Source organism: Cervus canadensis, chromosome X (assembly GCF_019320065.1).
Source record: "Cervus canadensis isolate Bull #8, Minnesota chromosome X, ASM1932006v1, whole genome shotgun sequence".
Classification (NCBI taxonomy): Eukaryota; Metazoa; Chordata; class Mammalia; order Artiodactyla; family Cervidae; genus Cervus; species Cervus canadensis.
The window spans coordinates 62,931,837-62,959,666 of record NC_057419.1 but is presented as its reverse complement, the minus strand read 5'-3'; the positions used below and the strand labels follow the sequence as shown (position 1 = coordinate 62,959,666).

At 37.2% G+C, this 27,830-nt stretch overlaps 1 protein-coding gene across 1 annotated transcript in view; it reads left to right on the top strand.

The window, feature by feature from the left end:
- LOC122435578 (oligophrenin-1-like) overlaps positions 1 to 27,830 on the top strand; it is a 189,687-nt gene that overhangs the window by 55,828 nt on the left and 106,029 nt on the right. The window contains exon 3 of the mRNA XM_043459754.1: positions 18,361 to 18,422. Coding sequence (XP_043315689.1) covers positions 18,361 to 18,422 — 62 coding nt within the window. The remainder of the gene's footprint in view (positions 1 to 18,360; positions 18,423 to 27,830) is intronic.

The window sequence follows — 27,830 nt, the reverse complement described above, 5'->3', positions numbered from 1 at the left end:
GACCCCAGGGACTGCAGCATGCCAGGCCTCCCTATCCATCATCAACTCGCAGAGTTTACTCAGACTAATGTTCATTGAATCAGTGATGCCATCCAACCATCTCCTCCTTTGTTGTCCCCTTCTCCTCCCATCTTAAATCTTTCTCAGCATTAGGGTCTTTTCCAGTGAGTCACTTCTTTGCATCAGGTGGCCAACATACTGGAGTTTCAGCTTTAGCATCAGTCCTTCCAATGAATATTCAGGGCTGATTTCTTTCAGGATGGACTGGTTGGATCTCCTTGAAGTCCAAGGAACTCTCAAGAGTATTCTCCAATACCACAGTTTAAAAACATCAGTTTTTTGGCACTCAGCTTTCTTTATAGTCCAACTCTCACTGCATACATTACTGCTGGAAAAACCGTAGCTTTGACTAAATGGACCTTTACTTGCCAACAACTTCTCTTACTTCAGACTATGCTACAAACTACAATCATTAAGACAGCATGGTATTGGCGTAAAATGGAAATATAGAGCAATGGAACAAGTTAGAAAGCATCTATGGGCACTTTATCTTTGACAAGGGAGGCAAGAATACACAATGTAGAAAAGACCACATCTTCAATAAGTGGTGCTGGGAAAACTGTACAGCTACATGTAAAAGAATGAAACTAGAATACTTTCTAACACCATACACAGAAATAAACACAAAATGGTTAAAAGATTTAAATGTGAGGCCAGAAACGATCAGGCTCTGAGAGGAAATCATGGGCAGTACACTCTTTGACATACATCATGGCAAGATCCTCACTTAGAGTAATGAGACTAAAAATAAAAGTATGTAAATGAGACTTAATTAAGCTTAAAAGCTTTTGCAAAGCAAACAAAATAATAAACAAGTTTAAAATACAACCCTCAGAATGGGAGAAAATAATTGCAAGCAAAACAGCTGACAGTGGATTAATTTCCAAAATATACACACAGCTCATGCAGCTCAATACCAGAAAAACAAACAACCCAATCAAAAATAATGAGTGGAAAACCCAAACAGACATTTTCCCAAAGAAGACATACAGAAAGCCAAGAAACATGTGAAAAGATGCTCAACATTGCTTGTTACTAGAGAAATGTAAATCAAAACTACAACAAGGTATCACATCACACCAGTCAGAATGGCCATCATTTAAAAATCTACAAAAAATTAATGCGGGAGAGGATGTGCAGAAAACTTTTTTTCATTGTTGGTGGGAATCCATCATTTATTGTTTGTAGACTTTTTTTGATGGTATTCTGATCAATATGAGGTGATACCTCACTGGAGTCTAGATTTTCATTTCTTTAGTAATTAGAGATGTTGTGCATCTTTTCATGTGCTTTTTGGCCATCTGTATGTAGCTCTATTTTTAGTTTCTTAAGGAAACTCCATACCAATTTATATTCCCACCAAGAGTGTAGGAGAGTTCCCTTTTCTCCATATGCTCTCCATCATCGTTATAGACTTTTTGATGATTGCCATTCTGACCAGTGTGAGGTGATACCTCATTGCAGGTTAAATTTGCATTTTTCTAGTAATCAGTGATATTAAACATCTGTTCATGTGTTTTTGGCCATCTGTATGTGTTATTTTGAGAAATGTCTATTGAAATATTCTGCCCACTTTTTGACTGGGTTATTTATTTTTTGATATTGTGCTGCATGAGCAGTTTGTATATTTTGGACATTAATTCCTTGTGTTGTTTGCAAATCTTTTCTCCCATTCTTTGGGATGTATTTTAACTTTGTTTATGGTTTTCTTTTCTGTGCAACAGCTTTTAAGTTTAATTAGGTTCCACTTGTTTATTTCTTTGTATGGTGTTCGGTCACTCAGTCATGTCTTACTCTGCGACCCCATGGACTGCAGCACATCAGGCCTCCCTGTCCATCACCAACTCCCGGAGTTTACTCAAACTCATGTCCATTGAGTCAGTGATGCCATCCAACCGTCTCATCCTCTGTTGTCCCCTCCTTCTCCCACCATCAGTTTTTCCCAGCATCAGGGTCTTTTCCATTGAGTCAGTTCTTTGCATCCGGTGGCCAAAGTAATGGAGTTTCAGCTTCAGCATCAGTCCTTCCAATGAATATTCAGGACTGATTTCCTTTAGGATGGACTGGTTGGATCTCCCTGCAGTCCAAGGGATTCTCAAGAGTCTTCTCCAACACCACAGTTCAAAAGCATCAATTGAACTTTGAACTGTATGGTGTTAGAATGTCCTAGTTTCTTTTCCATGTGGCTCTCCAGTTTCCCAGCACCAATAATGAACAATCCTGTCAATTTTCAATTGTATATTCCTGCCTTCTTTATCTTCGACGAATTGACTAAAGGTGCCTGGGTTTCTTTCCAGGCTTTCTATCTTGTTCCATTGATACAGAAGCCTATCTTTGTGCCAGTACCATATGTTTTGATTCCTGATTCCTCCAGGCCTGTTTTTTTTTTTCCCTTCTAAATTGCTTTGGCTATTTGGAGTCTTTCGTGTTTTCATATAAATTTTAAGAATGTTTTCTTCTAGATCAGCAAAAAAAAAACAAACATGTCATTTTGATAAGGATTTCATTCAACCAATAGATTACCTTGGGTATTATAGTCATTTTGACTAAATCAGTTCTTCCAATCGAAGAAAATGGTATATCTTTCCAAATCTGTTTGTATCATCTTCAGTTTCCTTCATTACAATTTTTGGAGTACTCGTGTTTGTTCTCCTTAGGTAAATTTATGCCTAGGTATTTTATTTTGTTGCTGATGTGATGATTTGGGATTATTTCCTTAGTTTTTCTTTCTGATCTTTTGTTGTTAGTGTATAGATATTCAACAGATTTTTTTTTGTATTAATTTTGTATCCTGCTATTGTACTGAATTCACTAATGAGCTCTAGTAGTTTTTGGTAGCATCTTTAGGCTTTTTATTTATAGTATCATATCATCTGTAGCAGTGAGAGTTTTACTTTTTCTTTTACAATTTAGATTGCTTTATTTCTTTTTCTTCTCTAATTACTGTGGATAGGACTTCCAGATTATGTTGAATAAAAGTGTGAGAATTCAGAGTGGCCATCCTTGTATTGTTTCTATTCTTAGAGGAATGTTTTCAGGTTTTTTCTATTAAATTTCTTACAATATTGCTTCTGTTTTGTTTTGGTTTTTTGGTCATGGAGCATGTGAGATCTTAGCTCCCCAGCAAGAGATCAAACGCACAAACCTTAATTGAAAGACAAAATCTTAACTGGATTGCCAGGGAAATACTGTGGAGAGTTTTGTTTATTTGTTTGTTTTATCATATATGGGTAGTTAATTTTGTCAAAAGATTTTTCTACATCTATTGAGATGATCATATGGTTATTATTCCTCAGTCTGTTGCTGGGGTGTACTGCAGTAATTGATTTGTGGATATTGAAAAAATTTTGTATCCCTGAAATATATCCCATGTGATCATGGTGTATGATCCTTTTAATGTTTTTTTGAATTCACTTTACTATTATTTTGTTGAACATTTTTGCATCTATATTCATCAGTGATATTGGCCTTTAATATTCTTTTTTGTGGTATATTTTTCTGGTTGTGGTATCAGGGTGATGTGACTCATAGAATGAGTTTGAGAGTGTTCCTTCCTTTACAATTTTTTGGCATTGCAGTTTGAAAAGAATAGGTTTTAAATCTTCTATAAATATTTGATAGAATTTGCCTGTGAAGCCATCTTGTCTGGACTTTTGACTGTTGGGAGCTTTTAAGTCACAGTTTGAATTTAATTTCTTGTGATTGATCTGGTTTTTTTTTTTTTTATTTCTTCCTGGTTCAGTCTTGGAAGCTTGTACTTTCTAAGAATTTGTCTATTTCTTCTTGGTTTTCCATCTTAATGTCATACAGTTGCTTTTTGTAGTCTTTAATGATTCTTTGCATTTCTGTGTTCTCAGTTGTAACTTCTTTTTCAATTCTGAATTTACTGACTTGACAGTAAATTTTACTGAATTTACCCTCCTTTTTTTGTGATTCTGGGTAAAGTTTATCCATCTTGTTTATATTTTCATTGATCTTTACTGTTGTTTTCTTCATGTCTATTTCATTTATTTCTGCTTTCTTCTTTATGATTTATTTCCTTCAACTAACTTTGAGGTATTTTTTTGTTGTTCCTTTATATATAAGGTGAGTTTGTTTATTTGAAAATTTTCTTGTTTTCTTAGGTAAGGTATTATTGCTATACACTTCCCTCTTAAAATTGCTGTTCCTGTTTGCACAGGTTTTGCATCATCATGTTTTCATTGCCATTTGTCTCTAGATATAGTTTGATTTCCTCTTTGATATCTTCAGTGATACATTCATTGTTTAGTAGAATATTTTTTAGCCTGCACATGTTGATGTTTTTTACAGTTATTTCTTTCTTGTAGTTAATTTCTGGTATCACAGTGCTGTGGTCTGAAAAATTTTTTGATATTTCAGTTTTCTTAAATTTACTGAGACCTACTTTTTGGCCCAGCATAAGATCTATCCTGTCGAATGTTTCATGTGCACTTGAAAAGAATGTATTCTGTTGCTTTTGGATGAATAAATATCAATTAAGTCTAACGTGTCATTTAAGGCCTGTTTCCTTGTTGATTTTCTGTCTAGATGATCTGTCCATTGCTGCAAGTGAAATGTTAAAGTCCCTCACTATCATTGTGCTACTGTTTCTCCTTTTATGGCTGTTAGCATTTGCATTATGTATTGAGGTGCTCCTTTGTTGAGTGCATGTATATGCTGTGCTGAGTCACTTCAGTCATGTGGCACTAGTGGTAAAAAACCTGCCTGCCAATGCAGGAGACATAAGAAATGCAGATTTGATCCCTGGGTCAGGAAGATCCCCTGGAGGAAGAAATGACAACCCACTCCAGTAATCCTGTCTAGAGAATCCCATGGACAGAGGAGCCTGGTGGGCTATAGTCCATGGGGTTGCAAAGAGTACATATATATTTATAATTTTTATATCTTCTCCTTATTGGATTGATCTTGATCATTATGTAGTGTCCTTCTTTGTCTCTTTTAACAATCTATATATTAAGGCCTATTTTATCAGAGATGAATATTGCTACTCCATCTTTGTTTTGATTAAAGTTTTCCTGGAATACCCTTTTCCATCCCCTTACTTTCAGTATGTGCCCCTAGATGTGAAATTAGTCTCTCTGACAGCATACATATAGGTCTTGTTTTTGTGTTTGTTCAGTCAGTCCATGTCTTTTGGCTGGAGCACTTGATCCTTTCACATTTAAGTTAATTACCAGTATGTATGTTCTTATTGCCATTTTGTTAATTTTTTTGGATTGTTTTTTGTAGGTCTATTTTCTTTCTTTCCTTTTGTTCTCTTCTCTTAGTTTTTATGACTATCTGTAGTGTTGTGTTTGGATCACTTTTGTGTGTGTGTATATCTGTTATCGACTTTTGGTTTGCAGTTACCATTAGGTTTTTATATTGCAATCTACATATATACAAGATTGTTCTAAGTTGCTGGCCGCTTAATTTCAAATGCATTACCAATATCCCGCATTTGTATTCTCCTCAGATTATGTTGTTTGGTTTTTATATCTTATTTGTGTGTGTATGGTTTCCTAACTTTATTGTATGTTTACCTTTACTAATGAGCTTTCCCACTCATAATTTTCTTTTTTCTAGTTGTGACCTTTTCTTTTTTGCCTAGAGATGTTCCTTTAGCATTTGTTGTAAAGTTGTACCAAACCAACTGAATTCTGTTAGCTGTGCTGAATTGTGTTAGGTTTTGCTTCTCTGTAAGTTTTTTGTTTGTCTGTTGAAATTGAATGAGAGCCTTGCTGGATAGAGTATTCTCTGTTGAAGGTTCTTCCGTTTTATCACTTTTATTTAATTATTTATGTTTGCCACACCATGCAGCATGTGGTAGCCTAGTTCCCTGATGAGAGATTGAATCCATGCCCCCTGCATTGGAAGCACAGAGTCTTAATCACTGAATCACCAGGAAAGTTCCTCATCCTTTTAAATATATCATTCCATCCCTTCTGGCTTGCCAAGTTTCTGATAAAAATCAGCTAATAACTTTATGGAAATTCCCATGTGTTATTTGTTGCTTTTCCCTTGTTTCTTTTAATATTTTCACCTTGTTTTTGTCAATTTGATTACTATGTGTCTGTCTTCCACTTTGTTCTTCTTTCTCAGGACTACTTTGGCTATTAGAGGTCTCTTTTGTGGTTCCATACAAAGTTCAGAATTATTTTTCTACTGCTGAAAACAATGGCAATGGGATCTTGATAGGGATTATGTTGTATATATAGATGTCTTTAGGTATTATTGTCATTAACAATATTAATTCTTCTAATCGATGAAGATAAGATATTCTGGCATTTGTAACTCTTCATTTTCTCTTGAAGGGTTTTTTTTTTAGTTTTCAGCCTAGCAATTTTTTACCTTCTCAGTTAAATATTTCTATATATTTTATTGTTTGCTGTTATTGTAAATGGGATCATTTTCTTTCTTTTTCAGCTAATTCACTATTAGTATATAGAAATTTTTCTGAATTTTGTATTTTGATTTGTATCCAGTAACTTTACTGGATTTGTTGATTATATATCAGTTTTTTGGTGGAATCGTTGGGATTTTTCTGTATACAAAATCATGTCATGTTCATAAAGACAATTTAAATTCCTCCTTTCTAATTCTGTTGCATTTTATTTCTTTTTCTTGTCTGATTTCTCTGGCTAGGAATTTTAGTACTCTGTTTAATAAGAGTGTTGAGAATGGGCACACTTGCTTGTTCCTCATCCTAGAGGAAAAGCTTTCAGCCTTTTTCCTTGGAGCATAACATTAGCTATAGGCATGTCATATATAGCCTTTATTATGTTCAGGTAAGTTCCTTGTGTACCTAATTTTTTGAGAGTTTTAATGACAAAACAGATTTTTTTAATGCTTTCCCAACATCTATTATGATCATATAATTTTTATTTTCCATTCTATTAATGTGACATATCACACTTATTGATATGCTTATGTTAAACTCTCTTGGCATCCCAGAGGTGAGTCCTACTTGAACATGATGTATGATCCATTTAATGTGCTGCAGAATTCTTCTTACTAGTATATTTTTGAGAATTTTTGCATCTATGTACATCAAGGATATTTGCCTGAAATTTTCTGAGAGTTCTTTTATATCTAATTCATTTAATCCTCACAGTCACCCTTAGGAGTAGCTAGAATTACTTTCATTTCATAGATAAGCAAAGATTGAGGGAGTAGTAATGGATAAGCTTTCTAAAGGAAAATGGTACAATAATCCTGAGAACTGAGTTTAGTTCCCCACAGTACTCACTGATCTAGAGAAATTTCTCTCAATTTAGCCCTTTCATGCCTCAATTTCCTTGCCCATAAAACAAAGATATTACTAATCTTTACTTCATAGTCACTATAAAGATGGAATGAAACAATTAGTTTCTAACAATTTTTGTAAAATATTGTGTCATTTTTCCTGTGTTAGAAGCACTGTGGTTGAATAGAAAGCACATATGAATTACTAACTCTGTGACCTTTGGTAAGTTACTCAAATTCTCTGAGACCCACGTTTGTTACCTAGAAATAATAATTCCCATCTCATAGAGTTACTTCATGTTTGTGTTCAATGTGTTAGTCATCCAGTCGTGTCCAACTCTTTGCAACTTCTTGAAACCATAGCTTTCTAGGTTCTTCTGTCCATGGGATTTTTCAGACAAGAACAGTGGAGTGGGTTGCCATTTCCTTCTCCAGGGGACCTTTCCAATCCAGGGATTGAACTCAGTCTCCTGTATTGTAGGTGAATTCTTTAGCATTTGAGCCACCAGGGAAGCTTTGTGATTAAATAAGATAATACATGCATAACTCCAGGCACCCACAAAATTCTTTTTAAAATGTTAGTTTTGCTCCTTCTAGAATGTAAGGCAGATACTCAACCCTGGCTGCATGTTAGAATAATCTAGGGAGCAATACTTCATCTTTCCTCATAACAGTTATACCTAGACCCATCTGTTAAGTTTCAAAAAGCCTAGTTTGTGTGAAACAATACAGAAGTAGAAGTGAACACCCAGAGGCTGAGCCAGGAAATAAAGCTTAATTACCTGACAGTGTGTTCTTATATTGAAACAAAAAAATGATTGAACAAAAGAAAATGACAGAAACAATAAAACTCTATTCTTGCAGTACAGAGAACCATAAATCCCAGTTGGTCTCTTGTTCTTTCTATGTTTTTTTTTTTTTTTTTAATTTTTAAACTTTAATTTAAAAAAGATGATTGATATTTGTCTTTTTCTTATTATATTTAACTATCAGCTCCTTGACCCAGTTCTATCAGAATTTGAACAATAGGTCCAAAACAAAACCAATATAAATAGTAACAGAGTCTGTCCACAGTAACAGTGAGGACTCAGATGGTCTTATTTCTTTTTTTTAGTTTATTTTTTAAATTAATTAATTTATTTTAATTCGAGGCTAATTACTTTACAATATTGTAGTGGTTTTTGCCATACATTCACATGAATCAGCCATGGGTGTATATGTGTTCCCCACTCAGATGGTTTTATGTAGCTCTTCATGCAAAATCCATTAACAGCCATCCTGATCACACACCTCTAGTGATAATAGTGTTAACAAACTTCTCTAGGTGTGCCCAGGACTATCACAGTTATAAAACTGAGCAACCCTCATCTGCGGAAAACCTCTAGTGACAGTTTGACTAGGACTGTTAACCCACCCTAACTGACAAGGTCACATTCTCTCCTGAGGCAGGCCATTTCTCACTTTCAGCATGACCTCACTAAAAACCCATTCCTTCATATTAAACCTAAAACCATCTTCCTGCATTCTGCTTTTGTTTTTTCTTGGGTTCCTAAAGAGCTCTTTTGGGACTGTAGATCCAAAAGGCATGTGGTATGTTAGAAAGAACAATAGATGTGGTAAGAGATGTGGTAAAAATCAGAGACATTACTTTTCCAACTAAGGTCCATCTAGTCAAAGCTATGGTTTTTCCAGTAGTCATGTATGGATGTGAGAGTTGGACTATAAAGAAAGCTGAGTGCCAAAGAATTGATGCTTTTGAACTGTGGTGTTGGAGAAGACTCTTGAGAGTCCCTTGGACTGCAAGGAGCTCCAACCAGTCCATCCTAAAGGAAATCAGTCCTGAATATTCATTGGAAGGACTGATGCTGAAGCTGAAACTCCAGTACTTTGGCCACCTGATGCAAAGAAGTGACTCACTGGAAAAGACCCTGATGCTGGGAAAGATTGAAGGCAGGAGGAGGAAGGGATGACAGAGGATGAGATGACTGGATGGCGTCACCGACTCTATGAACATGAGTTTGAATAAGCTCCAGGAGTTGGTGATGGACAGGGAAGCCTGGTGTGTTGCATTCCATGGGGTCTCAAAGAGTCGGACATGACTGAACTACTGCATTGAACTGAAGAGATGAGGAGGATTCTAAGTTAGGGGACAAGATAGAGAATTAGAAGATAAAAACCCAGATAAGTTCAGGACATCAGACAATGGCATTTCTTTATTTTGGGGCTTAAGTTGCTGCACACACCTAAGGAAGTCATCAATGTAAATATGAAAAATTAAATCTCAAACCGAGCATTAAGAAGAATACCCTAATCAGAAAGAATAAATAGGAAAAATGAAAATATTCACTGATCTCCTGTATCCAAATACTTTATATTACAAAAGGAATCAGAGAGATATTTTTGTTATTCTGGCACTTTTCAAGGGAAGATCAGTTTGCCTACAGAGGAAACGTAGTTATTATCTTTAATATTGGAACATTTAAAGGAAAATTGTAATTTCCTGAAAGGTAATTTTGTCAAGCCATTTGATTCAGAGTTTAATCCTCCCAATGAATTTATTAGGTACATGTAATTATCCCTAATTTGAGTGGAAGAAAACTAAGATTCAGAGAGGCTAAGCAACTTGTTCAAGGGCACACAGAAAATAAATGGTAGAACTAGGTTTTAAATTCAGATCCATCTTGCTGCAGCAATAAGTTCTTGCCACTCTCACAATGTCTGCACTGCACCTCCAGGTGGAGGTAACTGAGAAATGACTTACTAAATACTATTTGAACAGATGATTGAACAGAGTTGGAGGAGCTGCTACTATCAATAGCTAGGCTTTTAAAATGAATAAGGCTTCATTATTCATGAAGAAAAACTTCAAAGTTCAGCCATACTAAGGATGCCTATAAATGAGCTTTGGCTAAATGATTATTTTATAGATCAAGATATTATTTACACAAAAATGTGCCATTTAAATGTGCAGCTCACCATTATACAGAGTGAAGTAAGCCAGAAAGATAAAGAACATTACAGCATACTAACACATATATATGGAATTTAGAAAGATGGCAACGATAACCCTATATGCAAAACAGAAAAAGAGACACAGAAGTACAGAACAGACTTTTGAACTCTGTGGGAGAAGGTGAGGGTGGGATGTTTCGAAAGAACAGCATGTATATTATCTATGGTGAAACAGGTCACCAGCCCAGGGGGGATGCATGAGACAAGTGCTCGAGCCTGGTGCACTGGGAAGACCCAGAGGAATCGGGTGGAGAGGGAGGTGGGAGGGGGGATCGGGATGGGGAATACGTGTAAATCTATTGCTGATTCATGTCAATGTATGACAAAACCCACTGAAAAAATAAATAAATAAATTAAAAAAAAATAAATGTGCAGCTCAATGTGCAGCTCAATGGCTTTTAATATCTGAAGAAAGTTGTACAAACATCACTGTCATAGAATTCCAAATAATTTTCATCACTGCCAAAATAAGCCACAAATCCTTAGTATCAATCCCCATTGCCACCTTCCCCCTACATTCAATGAACCACTGATCTGCTTCCTGTCTCTATGAAGTTGCCTATTCTAGACATTTCATTTAAACAAAAATAATATAATATGTGGCCTTTTCTGATTGACTTCTTTGACCAAGCATGTTTTCAAGGTTATTTCATGTTATATTGAGTGTCAATCCTTTGTTTCTTTTTACTGCTTCAAATTGTTCCATTGTATAGCTGTGTCACAACTGTGTAACCATTCAGCAATTGATGAATACTTTCATTCTTTCCATTTACTGGCTATTATGAACAGTGTTCAAACCACCTTATAATTGTGTTCATTTCACATGCTAGCATGCTTATGCTCAAAATCCTTCAAGCTAAACTTCAACAGTGCGTGAATTCAGAAATTCCAGATTTACAAGCTGGATTTAGAAAAGGCAGAGGATCCAGAGATCAAACTGCCAACATTTATTTGATCACAGAGGAAGCAAGGGCATTCCAAAGAAATGTCTACTTCTGCTTTATTGACTACGCTAAAGCCTTTGACTGTGTGGCTGACAGTTCAGTTCGGTTCAGTTGCTCAGTCATGTCCAACTCTTGGAAACCCATGGACTGCAGCATGCCAGGCTTTCCTGTCCATTAACAACTCCCAGAGCTTACTCAAACTCATGTCCATTGAGTTGGTGATGCCATCCAACCATCTCATCCTCTGTCGTCCCCTTCTCCTCCTTCCTTCAATCTTTCCCAGCATTAGGGTCTTTTCCAATGAGTCAGTTCTTCACATCACATGTCCGAAATAGTGGCGTTTCAGCTTCAGCATTAGTCCTTCCAATGAATATTCAAGATTGATTTCGTTTAGGATTGACTGGTTTCATCTCCTTGCAATCCAAGGGACTCTCAAGAGTCTTCACCAACACCACAGTTCAAAAGCATCAATTTTTCAGGGCTCAGCTTTCTTTATAGTTCAACTCTCACATCCATTCCCTTCTCCAGTGGACCACATTCTGTCAGACCTCTCCAACATGACCCGTCCGTCTTGGGTGGCCCCATACAGCATGGCTTACGAGTTCAGTATTCTTGCCTTGAGAACCCCATGAACAGTATGAGAAGGCAAAATGATAGGCTACTAAAAGAGGAACTTCCTAGGTCGGTAGATGCCCAATATACTGCTGGAGAGCAGTGGCAAAATAACTCCAGAAAGAATGAAGGGATGGAGCCAAAGCAAAAACAATATCCAGTTGTGGATGGGACTGGTGATAGAAGCAAGGTCTGATGCTGTAAGGAGCAATATTGCATAGGAACCTGGAATGTTAGGTCCATGAATCAAGGCAAATTGGAAGTGGTCAACCAAGAGATGGCAAGAGTGAATGTCGACATTCTAGGAATCAGCGAACTAAAATGGACTTGTATGGGTGAACTTAACTCAGATGACCATTATATCTACTACTGTGGGCAGGAATCCCTTAGAAGAAATGGAGTAGCCATCATGGTCAACAGAAGAGTCCGAAATGCAGTACTTGGATGCAATCTCAGAAACGACAGAATGATGTCTGTTTGTTTCCAAGGCAAGCCATTCAATATCACGGTAACCCAAGTCTATGCCCCAACCAGTAACACTGAAGAAGCTGAAGTTGAACAGTTCTATGAAGACCTACAAGACCTTTTAGAACTAACGCCCAAAAATATGTCCTTTTCATTATAGGGGACTGGAATGCAGAAGTAGGAAATCAAGAAACACTTGGAGAAACAGGCAAATTTGGCATTGGAGTACAGAATAAAGTAGTGCAAAGGCTAATAGAGTTTTGCCAAGAGAATGCACTGGTCATAGCAAACACTCTCTTCCAACAACATAAGGGAAGACTCTACATATGGATATCACCAGATGGTCAACACCAAAATCATATTGATTATATTCTTTGCAACCAAAGATGGAGAAGCTCTATACAGTCAGCAAAAACAAGACCAGGAGCTGACTGTGGTTCAGATAATAAACTCCTTATTGCCAAATTGAGGATTAAATTGAAGAAAGTAGGGAAAAGCACTAGACCATTCAGGCATGACCTAAGTCAAATCCCTTATGACTATACAGTGGAAGTGAGAAATAGATTTAAGGGACTAGATCTGATAGAGTGTCTGATGAACTATGGATGGAGGTTCATGACATTGTGCAGGAGACAGGGATCAAGACCATCTCCACGGAAAAGAAATGCAAAAAGGCAAAATGGTTGTCTGAGGAGGCCTTACAAATAGCTGTGAAAAGAAGAGAAGCAAAAAGCAAAGGAGAAAAGGAAAGATATTCCCATTTGAATGCAGAGTTCCAAAGAATATCCAGGAGACATAAAAAAGCCTTCCTCAGTGACCAATGCAAAGAAATAGAGGAAAACAACAGAATGGGAAACAGTAGAGATCTCTTCAAGAAAATTAGAGATACCAAGGGAACATTTCATGCAAAGATGGGTTCGATAAAGGACAGACATTGTGTGGACTTAATGAGAAGATTTTAAGAAGAGGTGGCAAGAATACACAGAACTGTATAAAAAAGATCTTCACAACCCAAATAATCACAATGGTGTGATCACTCACCTAGAGCCAGACATCCTGGAATGTGAAGTCAAGTGGGCATTAGAAAGCATCACTATGAACAAAGCTAGTGGATGGAGTGATGGAATTCCAGTTGAGCTATTTCAAATCCTGAAAGATGATGCTGTGAAAGTTGTGCACTCAATATGCCAGCAAATTTGGAAAACTAAGCAGTGGCCACAGGACTGGAAAAGGTCAGTTTTCATTCCAATCCAAAGAAAGACAATGCCAAGGAATGCTCAAACTACCGCATAATTGCACTCATCTCACATGCTCGTAAAGTAATGCTCAAAATTCTCCAAGCCAGGCTTCAGCAACACGTGAACCGTGAATTTCCAGATGTTCAAGCTGGTTTTAGAAGAGGCAGAGGAACCAGAGATCAAATTGCCAACATCTGCTGGATCATCGAAAAAGCAAGAGAGTTCCAGGTAAACATCTATTTCTGTTTTATTGACTATGCCAAACCCTTTGACTGTGTGTATCACAATAAACTGTGGAAAATTCTGAAAGAGATGGGAATACCAGCCCACCTGACCTGCCTCTTGAGAAACCTATGTGCTGATTGGGAAGCAACAGTTAGAGCTGGACATGGAACAACAGACTGGTTCCAAATAGGAAAGGGAGTATGTCAGGGTTGTATATTGTCACCCTGCTTGTTTAACTTATATGCAGAGTACATCATGAGAAATGCTGGGCTGGAAGAAGCACAAGCTGGGAATCAAGATTGCTGGGAGAAATATCAATAACGTCTGATCTGCAGATGACACCACCCTTATGGCAGAAAGTGAAAAGGAACTGAAAAGTCTCTTGATTAAAGTAAAAGAGAAGAGTGAAAAAGTTGACTTAGAGCTCAACATTCAGAACACTAAGATCGTGGTATCTGGTCCCATCATCTCATGGGAAATAGATGGGGAAACAGTGGAAACAGTGTCAGACTTTATTTTTTTGGCCTCCAAAATCGCTGCAGATGGTGATTGCAGCCCTGAAATTAAAAGACGCTTACTCATTGGAAGGAAAGTGATGACCAACCTAGATAGCATATTAAAAAGCAGAGACATTACATTGCCAACAAAGATCCATTTACTCAAGGCTATAGTTTTTCCAGTGGTCGTGTATGGATGTGAGAGTTGGACTGTACAGAAAGCTGAGCACCGAATAATTGATGCTTTTGAACTGTGATGTTGGAGAAGACTCTTGATAGTCCCTTCGACTGCAAAAACATCCAACAAGTCCATCCTAAAGGAAGTCAGTCCTGGGTGTGCATTGGAAGGACTGATGCTGAAGCTGAAACTCCAATACTTTGGCCATGTTTTGCGAAGAGTTGACTCATTGGAAAAGACCCTGTTGCTGGGAGAGATTGGGGCAGGAGGAGAAGGGGACGGCAGAGGATGAGATGGCTGGATGGCATCACCAAGTCGATGGAGATGAGTTTGAGTGAACTCCGGGAGTTGGTGATGGACAGGGAGACCTGGTGTGCTCTGATTCATGGGGTTGCAAAGAGTCGGTCACGACTGAGTGAATGAACTGAATTGAACTGAACTGAACTGAACTGAACTCACATCCAAACATGACTACTGGATAAAACAGGTTTGACTAGATGGACATTTGTCAGCAAGGTAATGTCTCTGCTTTTTAATATGCTGTCTAGTTGGGTCATGGATTTTCTTCCAAGGAGCAAGTGTCTTTTAATTTCATGGCTGCAGTCACCATCTGCAGTGATCTTTGAGCCAAAGAAAAGAAAGTCTGTCACTTTTTCCATTGTTTCCCCATCTATTTGTCATGAAGTGATGGGACAAGATACCATGATTTTAGTTTTAGAATGTTGAGTTTAAGCTAACTATTTCACTCTCCTCTTTCACTTTCATCAAAAGGATCTTCAGTTCCTCTTTAATTTCTGCAGTAAGGATAGTGTCGTCTGTGTATCTGAGGTTACTGACGTTTCTTCCGGCAATCTTGATTCCAACTTGTGCTTCATTCATCCTGCCATTTCACATGATATAGTCTGCATAGAAGATAAATAAACAGGTTGACCATATATAGCCTTAACGTACTCCTTTCCCAATTTAGAACTAGTCTGTTGTTCCATGGCCAGTTCCAACTGTTGCTTCTTGACCTGCATACAGATTTCTCAGGAAGTTGATGAGGTGGCCTGGTATTCCCATCTCTTGAAGAATTTTCCACAGTTTGTTGTGATCTACACAGTCAAATGATTTGGTATAATCAATAAAGCAGAAGTAGATGTTTTTCTGTAATTCTTTTGCTTTTTCGATGATCCAGCAGATGGTGGCAATTTGATCTCTTGTTCCTCTGCCTTTTCTAAATACATTGAACATCTGGAAGTTCACGGTTTGCATACTGTTGAAGCCTAGCTTGGAGAATTTTGAGCATTACTTTCTGGCGTGTGAGATGAGTGTAATTGTGTGGTAGTTTGAACATTCTTTGGCACTGCCATTCTTTGGGATTGGAATGAAAAATGACCATTTTCAGTTCTGTCGCCACTGTTGAGTTTTCTAAATTTGCTAGTGTATTGAGTACAGCACTTTAACAGCATTATCTTTTAGGATTTGAAGTAGGTCAACTGGAAATCCATCACCTCCACTAGCTTTGTTCATAGCGATGCTTCCTAAGGCCCACTTGACTTTGCATTCCAGGATGTCTGGCTCTAGGTGAGTGATCACACCATAATGGTTATCTGGGTCTTGAAGATCTTTTTTGTATAGTTCTTCTGTCTATTCTTGCCACATCTTCTTAATGTTTCCTGCTTCTGTTAGGTCCATACCATTTCTCTCCTTTACTGTGCCCATCTTTGCATGAATGTTCCCTTGGTATCTCTAATTTTCTTGATGCATCCTCTAGTCTTTCCCATTCTATTTTTCCTCTACTTTCTTCCTCTACTTTCTTTGCATTGATCACAGAAGAAGGCTTTCTTATCTCTCCTTTTTATTCTTTGGAACTCTGCATTCAAATGGGTATATCTTTCCTTTTTCTCCTTTACGTTTACCTTCTCTTATTTTCTCAGCTATTTTATGGTCTCCTCAGACAACTGTTTTACCTTTTTGCATTTGTTTTTCTTACAGATGGTCTTGATCACTGCCTCCTGTACAATGTCACGAACCTTTTTCCATAGTTCTTCAGGCACTCTCTATCAGATCTAATCCCTTGAATCTATTTGTCTCTTCCAGTGTATAATCATAAAGGATTTGGTTTAGGTCATTCCTGAATGGTCTAGTGGTTTTCCCTCCTTTCTTCAATTTAAGTCTGAATTTCGCAATAAGTAGTTTGTAATCTGAGCCATAGTCAGCTCGTGATCTTGTTTTGCTGACTGTTTAGAGTTTCTCCTTTTGGCCACAAAGAGTATAATCAATCTGATTTCAGTATTGACAGTCTGGTGATGTCCATGTGTAGAGTCTTCTCTTGTGTTGTTGGAAGAGATTGTTTGCTATGACCAGTGCATTCTCTTGGCAAGACTCTGTTAGCCTTTGCCCTGCTTCATTTTTTACTGGTGCATTTTGTGGATCACAGAAAACTGGAAAATTCTTAAAGAGATGGAAATACTAACCACTTTACCTGCCTCCTGCGAAACCTGCCTGCAGATTAAGAATCAACGGTTAGAACCAGACAAGGAGCAGCAGACTGGTTTCTAATTAGGAAAGCAGTATGTCAAGGCTGTGTATTGTCACCCTGCTTATTTAACTTCTATGCAGAATGCATCATGCGAAATGTTAGGCTGCATGAATCACAAGCTGGTATCAAGATTGCAGAGAATCATATCAATAACTTCAGATATGCCGATGATACCATTATAATGATAGAAAATGAAGAGGAACTTAAAAGCCTCTTGATGGTGGTGAAAAAGGAGAGTGTAAAAGGTGGCTTAAACTCAGCATTCAAAATCTAAGATCATGGCATCTGGTTCCATCATGTCATGGCAAATAGATGGGGAAAAATGGAAACTGTAGTAGATTTTGTTTTCTTGTGCCCCAAAATCACTGTGGACGGTGAGTGAAGCCATGAAATTAAAATACATTTGCTCCTCAGAAGAAAAACTATGACAAACCTAGACAGCATATTAAAAAGCAGCAACATCACTTTGTTGACAATAGTCGTATAGTCAAAGCTGTGTTTTTTCCAGTAATCATGTAAGGATGTTAGATTTGGACCATAAAGAAGGCTGAGTGCTTAAGGTTTGATGCTTTCAATCTTTGCTACTGATGAAGACTCTTGAGAGTTCCTTGGACAGCAAGGACATCAAACCAGTCAATCCTAAAGGAAATCAACCCTGAATATTTATCAGTGGGAATGAAACTGAAGCTCTAGTTCTTTGGCCACCTGTTGAGAAGAGCCATCTCATTGAAACGATCCCAATGCTGGTCAAAATTGAAGAGAAAAGAAAAAGAGGGCTTGGATGACGTGGTTGAACAACATCATCGACTCAATGGACACGAGTTAGAGCAAACTCCGGGAGTGAGTAAAGGCCAGGGAAGCTTGATGTGCTGCAGTCCATGGGGTCGCAAAGAGTTGGACATACTGAAGGACTGAGCAACAAACAGCAGTGAATAAAACAGTCAACAATATTTGTATAGAAATGTTTGTCTGGATATGTTTTCAGTTCTTTTGCAAATATTCACAGGCATGGAATTGCTGAATCATACGGTAACTATATGTTTAACTTTTATTTATTTTTTTAGCACTTGTCAAAGTCACTTTAAACTTACAGAATGTTATGTGTCAGTTATATATCAATAAAACTGGAGGGAAAAGCTGAGGTAGGAGCATTCCCCCAAGAAAAGAGGAGAAAAAAGAAATCAATATTGAATTGAATAGGTACTGAGCTTTTTTTCTTTTGTCCTTAGATTTGACACTTTTCTGTAGTGGTGCCATTGGGTTGTGGCACTGGTTTCTACTTCTTTTCCCTTAGACCTCTGCCTACTTGCCCATCAAATACCATAATTAATTTGGTTTATCTTTTATTCTGTTCTTTCAGCTGAATCCTTCAAAGAATTTGCTGAATTGCTCAACGAAGTAGAAAATGAGAGGATGATGATGGTAGGTCATTAACACTTGGCCTGGAGCGAAGATCATGGCTGACTTTGGGGATTTTTTTTCTGTCTTCATTGTTTGGAGTGATACTTTTAGTTTGAGTTTCTGTCTCATTACTACCTGAGTACTATAAAGACTGGAAATTGATTTGGTTATTCTATCTCAAGTTCCCATTCTGAGAGTTTAAAGGGAAATCACTGTATTCATTTCAGCGAGATAAGACTTGAGAGGACATTATATTTGGCTGTTGAACATATTGACAAAAATTGTGGTCTTCAGTGTTCTTAAACAAATTATCTATTTGTGTGTTTACCTGCTTTTAGAAACAGTGAGTTTATTTATATATGTTTACATTTAAACATGTGATACTTTAATTTATATCTATGTGATAACTTTTTCCCTTACATTTAAAATCTAATTCATTAATATTAGTAGACTTTGATATTTAGAGCAGTTTTGGTTCTGTAGAAAAATTGAGTGAAAATACAAAGAGATTTCATATACAGTTGCCCTTTGAACATGTGTTTGAACTCTGTGAGTTCACTTATATGTGGGTACTTTTCAATGAATACTACAGTACTACATGATCTGAGTTTGGTTGAGTCTATGGGTACAGAACCTCAGATACTGGAGGACTGACTGTGAGACTATATGCAGACTTTTGACAGCACAGGGTTGGGACTTATGCCCTTAACACTTGCACTGTTCAAAGGTAAACTGTACTCCCTTTCTCCTTGCCACCACTCCCCATACAGTTTCTCTTATTATTAACATCTTGCCTGTGTGGTTTCCCTTATTATTAACAACTTGCAGTTGTTCCAATTAATGAACCTATATGAACACAGTATTATTAACTAAAGTCCATAGTTACTTTAGGGTTCAGTTTCTGTGTTGAATATTTTATCGCTTTTGACAAATGCTTAATGACACATATACAACATCAAAGTTTCATCATACAGAATGTTTTCACTGCCCTAAAAATCTCCTGTGATTCCCCCTACCTTCTCTGACACTCAAACTCCTGACAAACACTTATCTTTTTTAGTGTGTTTTGCCTCTTCTAGAATGTCATATAATTGGAGTCGTATAGTACATAGCTTTTTCAGATTGACTTCTTTGACTTAGCAACATGCATTTAAAGTTCCTCTCTGTCTTTTTATGGCTTTGTAACTCATTTCTTTTGGTCAGTGAATAATATGTATGCATATATTATAGTATATATTCCACTTTACGGATGGTGCCATTTCTTTCTTTTTTTTTTGCCATTTCTTCATCATTTCACCTTATGAAGGATACATTGGTTACTCCCAAGTTTTGGCAATTATGAAAAAATCTTCCATACACATCTGTGTACAGATTTTTATGTGGATGTAAATTTTCAGCTCTTTTCAGTAAATTCTAAGGGATACAATTTCTAGATTGTTTGATGAGTAGGTCTAGATTTGTAAAAAACTGCCAAACTGTCTTCCAAAGTGGCTGTATGATTTTGCAATCTCACCAGCCATGAATGATGGTTCTTGTTGCTGCACACTGTTGCAAGCTTTTGATGTTGGCTGTGATTTGGATTTCACCCACTCTAATATGTGTTTTCGTTGTTGTTTAGTTGCTAAGTCATGTTCAGCTCTTTGCAACTCCATGGACTGTAGCGTGCCAGACTTCCCTGTGCTTTACTATCTCCTGGAGTTTGCCCAAACTCATGTCCATTGAGTTGATGATACTATCTAATGATCTCATCCTCTGTTGCTCCCTTCTTCTCCTGCCTTCAAAATTTCCCAGCATTAAGTTCTTTCCCAATGAATTGGCTCTTTGCATCAGGTGGCCAAAGTATTGGAGCTTGAACTTCAGCCTCATTCTTTCCAATTAATTTTCAGGGTTGATTTCCTTTATGATTAACTGCAAGGTTTGATCTCCTTGCAGCCCAAAGGATTCTGAAGAGTCTTCTCCAGGACTAGAATTCGAAGGTATCAATTCTTCAGCACTCATCCTTCTTTATGGTCCAACTCTCACATCTGTACGTGACTACTGGGAAAACCATAGGTTTGGCTATACAGATTTCTGTTGGCAAAGTGAAGTTGCTGATTTTTAGTACATTGTCTAAGTTTATCATAGCTTTCTTTCCAAGGACCAAGTGTCTTTTAATTTCATGGCTGCAATCACCACACACAGTTATTTTGGAGCCAAAGAAAATAAAATCTGTCACTGCTTCTACTTTTCTCTCTTCTATTTGCCAGCAAGTGATGGGACCAGATGCCATGATCTTAGTGTTTTGAATGTTGAGTTTTAAGCCAGCTTTTCACTCTCCTCTTTTACCCTCATCAAGAATCTCTTTAATTCCTCTTCAGTTTTTGCCATTGGTGGTATCATCTGCATATCTGATGTCATTGATATTTCTCCCAGCAATCTTGATTCTAATTTGTGTTTTATCCAGTCTAGTATTTCGCATGAGGTACTCTGCATACACGTGAAATAAGCAGGGTGACAATATACAGCCTTGAGGTACTCTTTTCCCAATGTTGAACCAGTCCATTTTTCTATGTCCGGTTCTATTTGTTGCTTTTTGACCTGAATACCGTTTTCTCATGAGACAGGTTAGGTGATCTGGTATTCCCATTTCTTTAAGAATTTTCCACAATTTGTTGTTGTCCACACAGTCAAAGACTTTTGTATAGTCAGTGAAGCAGAAGTAGGTATTCTTCTGGACTTCCCTTGCTTTCTTTATGATCCAGTAAATGTTGACAATTCAATCTGTGGTTCCTCTGCCTTTTGTAAATCCAGTTTGTACATCTGAAAGTTTTTGGTTGACATACTGCTGAAGCTTAGCTTGAAGGATTTTAATCATTACATAGCTATAATGTGAAATGAATGCAATTGTACATTAGTTTGAACGTTCTTTAGCATTGCCCTTCTTTGCAGTTGGAATGAAAATTGACCTTTTCCACTAGTCCTGTGGCCACTGGTAGGTTTTCCAGATTTGCTGACATATTGAATGCAGCACTTTAACAGCATCATTTTCAGGATTTGAGATAGCTCAGCTGTAATTCCATTGCTTCCACTAAGATTGTTCATAGTAATGCTTCCTGAGGCCACTCGATTTCACACTCCAAGATGTGTGGCTCTGAGTGAGTGACCACGCCACTGTGGTTATCTGGGTCATTAAGACCTTTTTTGTATAGTTCTTCTGTGTATTCTTGTCACCTCTTCTTAATGTCTTCTGCTTCTGTTAGTTACTTATCGTTTCTGTTGTTTATCATGCCCATCCTTATATGAAATGTTCCTTTGTGTATAATGGTATATGTTTGCTGTTGTAATTTGCTTTTTCCTGATGACATTTGACTTGGAACATATTTCCATATGCTTATTTGCTGTCTATACATCATCTTTCATGAAGGATGTGTTCACGTCTTTTGCCTACTTCTTGAAAGTGAAAGTCTCTCAGTTATGTTTGACTCTTTGTCTTAATTGGTTCTTTTTTCCTATTGTTAAGTTTTAAGATTTCTTTGTATATTTGGATGCCAGTCCTTTATCAGAAATGTTCTTTGCACAAAATATTCCAGTCTGTGGCTTATCTTTTCATTTTTTAAGAAAGTCTTTTGCAGAGCAGAAGTTTTGAATTTGAATGAAGTCCATTTTACCAGGTCTTTAATCAATCATGCTTTTAGGGTTATATCTAAAAAGGCATTACCAAACAAAAAGTCATCTATATGGCTTCATATGTTATTTTGTAAGGCTTCCCTAAGGCTCAGTGGGTAGAGTATCTGCCTGCAATACAGGAAATACAGGAGATGCATGTTCAATCTCTGGGTTGCGAAATTCCCCTGGAGGAGGAAATGGTAACCCTCGCCAATATTCTTGCCTGAAAAACCCCATGTGTTGAGGAGCCTCATGGGCTACAATCCAAAGGGTCACAGAGAATTGGACACACTTATGCACTGGCACAAGATCTTGTAGGAGTTTTATAATTATGTTATACATTTAGGTCTATGATGCCTTTTGAACTAATTCCTTTTTTGTTTGTTTTTTTCTTTAAAAAATGTATTTATTTTTAATTGATGGGTCATTGCTTTATATAATTTTATTTTCTGTTAAACATTGACAAGAATCAGCCATAAGTATACCCACGTCCCCTCCCTCACAGATGTCCTTCCCATCTCCTTCCCAATCCCACCCTTCTAGATTGTTACAGAGACCCTGTTTGAGTTCCCTGAGCCATACAGCAAATTCCCATTGGCTATCTATTTTACATATGGTATTGTAAGTTTCCATGTTACTCTCTCTATAAATCTCACCTCTCCCTCCTCCCCTCCCCTCATGTCCATAAGTCTGTTCTCTATGTCTGTTTCTCTATTGCTGCCCTGCAAATAAATTCATCAGTACCATCTTTCTAGATTCCATATATGTATGTCTTAGTATATGATATTTATATTTCTCTTTCTGACTTACTTTACTCTGCTTAATAGGCTCTAGGTATCTCCATATTATTAGAACTGACTCAAATGCATTCCTTTTTATGGCTGAGTAATATTCCATTGTATAAATGTACCACAGCTTCTTTATCCTTTCATCTGTCAGTGGATATCTAGGTTGCTTCTATGTTCTAGCTATTGTAAATAGTGGTGCATTAAACATTGGGATACATGTGTCTTCTTCAATTTTGGTTTCCTCAGGGTGTATGCCTAGTAATGGGATTGCTGGGTCATGTGGTGGTTTTATTCCTGTTTTTTAAAGGAATCTCCATACTGTCTTCCATAGTGGCTGTATAAATCTACTTTTTCCACACCCTCTCCAGCATTTATTGTTTATAGAATTTTTGATGATGGCTATTCTGACTGGTGTGAGGTGGTATCTCACTGTTGTTTTGATTTGCATTTCTCTAATAATGAGTGATGTTGAGCATCTTTTCATGTCTTTATAGCTGTCTGTATGCCTTCTTTGGAGAAATGTCTGTTTAGGTCTTTTCCCCACTTTTTGATTGGGCTGTTTGTTTTTCTGGTATTGAGTTATATGAGTGGCTTGTATATTTTAGAAATTAATTCTTTGTCAGGTGTTTCCTTTGCTATTATTTTCTCACATTTTGAAGAGTTGTCTTTTCACCTTGTTTTTAGCTTCCTTTGCTTTACCAAAGCTTTTAAGTTTAATTAGGTCCCACTTGTTTACCTTTATTTTTATTTCTGTTACTCTAGATCCTCATAGAGGATCTTGCTTTGATCATGTTGTTGAGTATTCTGCCTGTGTTTTCCTCTAGGAGTTTTATAGTTTCTGGTCTTATGTTTAGGTCTTTAATCCATTTTGAGTTTATCTTTGTGTATGACATTCAGAAGTGTTCTAATTTCATTGTTTTACATGTAGCTGTCCAGTTTTCCCAGCACCACTTAATGAAGAGGCTATCTTTGCCCCATTGTATATTCTTGCCTCCTTTGTCAAAAATAAGATACCCATTGGTGCATGGGTTTCCTCTGGTCTATCTATCTTGTTCCATTGTTACATATTTCTGCTTTTATGCCAGTGCCATACTGTCTTGATGACTGTAGCTTTGTAGTATAGTCTGAAGTCAGAAAGGTTGATTGCTCTAGCTCCCTTCTTCTTTCTCAAGACTGCTTTGGGTATTTGGGCTTTTTTGTGTTTCCGTATGAATTGTGAACTTTTTTGTTCTAGTTCTATGAAAAATACCATTGGTAATTTGATAGGAAACACATTAAAATTGTAGATTGAATTTGGTAGTATAGTCATTTTCACAATGTAGATATTCTTACCCTGGAACATGGAATATCTCTCCATCTGTTTATGTCATCTTTGATTTCATTAATCAATATCTTATAATTTTTGATTTACAGTTCTTTTGTCTCCTTAGGTAGGTTTATTCTTAGATATTTTATTCTTTTTGTTGCAGTGGTGAATGGGATTGATTCCTTAATTTCTCTCTCTGATTTTTCATTGTTACTATATAGGGATGCAGGTGATTTCTGTGTATTGACCATGTATCCCACGACTTTGCTACATTCACTGATTAGCTCTAGTAATTTTCTGATCGTTTCTTTTGGCTTTTCTATGTATAGTATCATGTCATCTGCAAACAGCGAGAGATTTGCCTCTTCTTTTCTGATCTGGATTCCTGTTATTTCTATTTCTTCTCTAATTGCCATAGCTAGGAAAAATTATGTTGAATAATAGTGGTGAGAGTGGACACCCTTGTCTTGTTCCTGATCTTAGAGGGAATACTTTCAGTTTTTCATCACTGAGACTGTTTGCTGTGGGCTTATCATATGTGATCTTTACTATGTTGAGGTAGGTTCTTTCTTTGCCCATTTTTGATGCATTTTTACCATAAATTGGTGCTGAATTTTGTCAAAGACATTTTATGCATCTATTGAGATTATCATATGGTTTTTACCTTTCAGTTTTTTTATATAGTGGATCACATTGATTGATTTGTGTATATTGAAGAATCCTTGCACCCCTGGAATAAACCTGACTTGATCTTGGTGTATGAGCTTTTCAGTGTGTTGATGAATTCTGTTTGCTTGAATTTTGCTGAGGAGTTTTGGATCTATGTTCATCAGTGATATTGGTCTGTAGTGTTCTTTTTCTCTTTTTTCTTGTGTTGTCTTTGCCTGATTTTGTTATCAGGGTGATTTTGGCCTTGTAGAATGAGTTTGCATGTGTTCCTTCCTCTGCAATTTTTTGGAATAGTTTCAGAAAAATAGGCATTAGTGCTTCTTTAAATGTATGATAGAATTCTCCCGTGAAGCCATCTGCCCCTGGGTTTTTGTTTCCTGGGAGAGTTTTTTTTTTTTTTTTTCATTTATTTTTATTAGTTGAAAGCTAATTAGTTTACAGTGTTGTAGTGGTTTATGCCATACATTGACATGAATCAGCCATCGATTTACATGTGTTCCCCATTCTGATCCCCCCTCCCGCCTCCCTCCCCATCCCATCCCTCTGGGTCTTCCCAGTGCACCAGCCCTGAGCACTTGTCTCATGCATCTAACCTGGGCTGGTGATCTGTTTCACCTTTGATAGTATACTTGTTTCAATGCTATTCTCTCAGAACATCCCACCCTCGCCTTCTCCCACAGAATCCCAAAGTCTGTTCTGTCCATCTGTGTCCCTTTTTCTGTTTTGCATATAGGGTTATCGTTACCATCTTTTTAAATTCCATATATATGCGTTAGTATACTGTATTGGTCTTTATCTTTCTGGCTTACTTCACTCTCTATAATGGGCTCCAGTTTCATCCATCTCATTAGAACTGATTCAAATGAATTCTTTTTAATGGCTGAGTAATATTCCATTGTGTATATGTACCATAGCTTCCTTATCCATTTGTCTGCTGATGGGCATCTAGGTTGTTTCCATGTCCTGGCAATTATAAACAGTGATGCGATGAACATTGGGGTGCACGTGTCTCTTTCAGATCTAGTTTCCTCTGTGTGTATGCCCAGGAGTGGGATTGCTGGGTCATAAGGCAGTTCTATTTCCAGTTTTTTAAGGAATCTCCACACTGTTTTCCATAGTGGCTGTACTAGTTTGCATTCCCACCAGCAGTGTAAGAGGATTCCCTTTTCTCCACACCCTCTTCCTGGGAGAGTTTTGATCACAGTTTTGATTTCAGTATTTGTAATTGCCTTATTCATAATTTGTATTTTTTTCTGATTCAGTCTTGGGAGGTTAAACTGTTCTGATTATATGTCCATTTCCTCTAGGTTGTACATTTTTTAGCATGTAATTGCTCATAATATTCTCTTATGATCCTTTGTTTTTCTGTGTTGTCTGTTGTAACCTCTCCTTTTCATTTCTATTTTTTAATTTGATTTTTCTCCCTGTTTTTCTAAATGAGTCTGGCTAGTAAATTGTCAATTTTGTTTATCTTCTCAAAGAACCAGCTTTTAGCTGTATTAACCTTTGCTTGTTTCCTTCATTTCTTAGTCATTTATTTCTGCTCTAATCTTTATTATTTCTTTCCTTTTGATTAATTTGGGGTTTCTTGTTCTTCTTTTTCCAGCAGCTTTTGAGGTAGAGTTAGGTTGTCTATTCAATGCTTTTCTTGTTTCTTAAGGTAGGATTCTATTACTATAAACTTCCCTCTTAGAACTGATTTTGCTGAACCCCATAGTTTTTGGCTCGTCATGTTTTTGTTTTCATGTGTTCTAGGAATCTTTTGATTTCCATTCTTATTTCTTCAGTAACATCTTCCTTATTTAGTAATCTATTGTTTAATCTCCATGAGTTTGTGTTTTTCTTTTTCCTGTAGTTGATATCTAGTCTCAGCATTGCGGTCAGAGAAGATACTTGATACAATTTCAATATTCATAAATTTACTGAGGCTTGATTTGTGGCCCAAGATATGGTCTATCCTGAAAAATGTGCCATATGCACTTGAGAAGAAAGTGTATCCTACATTTGGATGTAGAATCCTGAAGATATCAATTGGGTCCATTTGGTCTAATATTTTGTTTAAGGTTTGTGTTTCCTTATTGATTCTCTGTTTTGATGATCTGTCCATGGGTATAAGTGAGGTGTTTAAGTCCCCTACTATCACAGTGTTGCTGTCAATTTCCCCTCTTATGCCTGTTAGTGTTTGCCTTCTGTATTGAGGTGCTCCTGTGTTGGGCGCATCAGTTCAGTTCAGTTGCTCAGTTGTGTCCAACTCTTTGCTACCCCATGAATCGCAGCACACCAGGCCTCCCTGTCCATCACCAACTCCTGGAGTCTACTCAAACTCATGCCCATCGAGTCGGTGATGCCATCCAGCCATCTCATCCTCTGTCATCCCCTTCTTCTCCTGCCCCCAATCCCTCCCAGCATCAGGGTCTTTTCCAATGAGTCAACTCTTTGCATGAGGCGGCCAAAGTATTGGAGTTTCAGCTTCAGCATCAGTCCTTCCAATGAACACCCAGGACTGATCTCCTTCAGGATGGACTGGTTGGATCTCCTTACATTCCAAGGGACTCTCAAGAGCCTTCTCCAACACCAAAGTTCAAAAGCATCCATTTTTCAGCACTCAGCTTTCTTCACAGTCCAACTCTCACATCCATACATACATATTTACAATTGTTATGTCTTCTTCTTGGGTTGATCCCTTTATCACTATATCCTTGATCATTATGTCTTTCTTTGCTTCTTGTAATAAGTCTGTTTTGTTTGAATTAAGGATTTTCACTCCATCTTTCTTTTGGTTTCCATTCTCATGGGGTATCTTTTTTCATCCTTTTACTTTAGGTCTGAGGTGGGTCTCTTGTAAATAGTGTATATATGACTCTTGTTTCTATATTCATTCAGTCATTTGTATTGTTTGGTTTGTGCATTATTTGTTCCTATTGGCATTTTCTTAATTGTTTTGGGTTTGTTTTTGTAGGTCTTTCCTTTCTCTTGTGTTTGCTGGCTATGTAAGTCCCTTTGGTATTTGTTGTAAGGCTG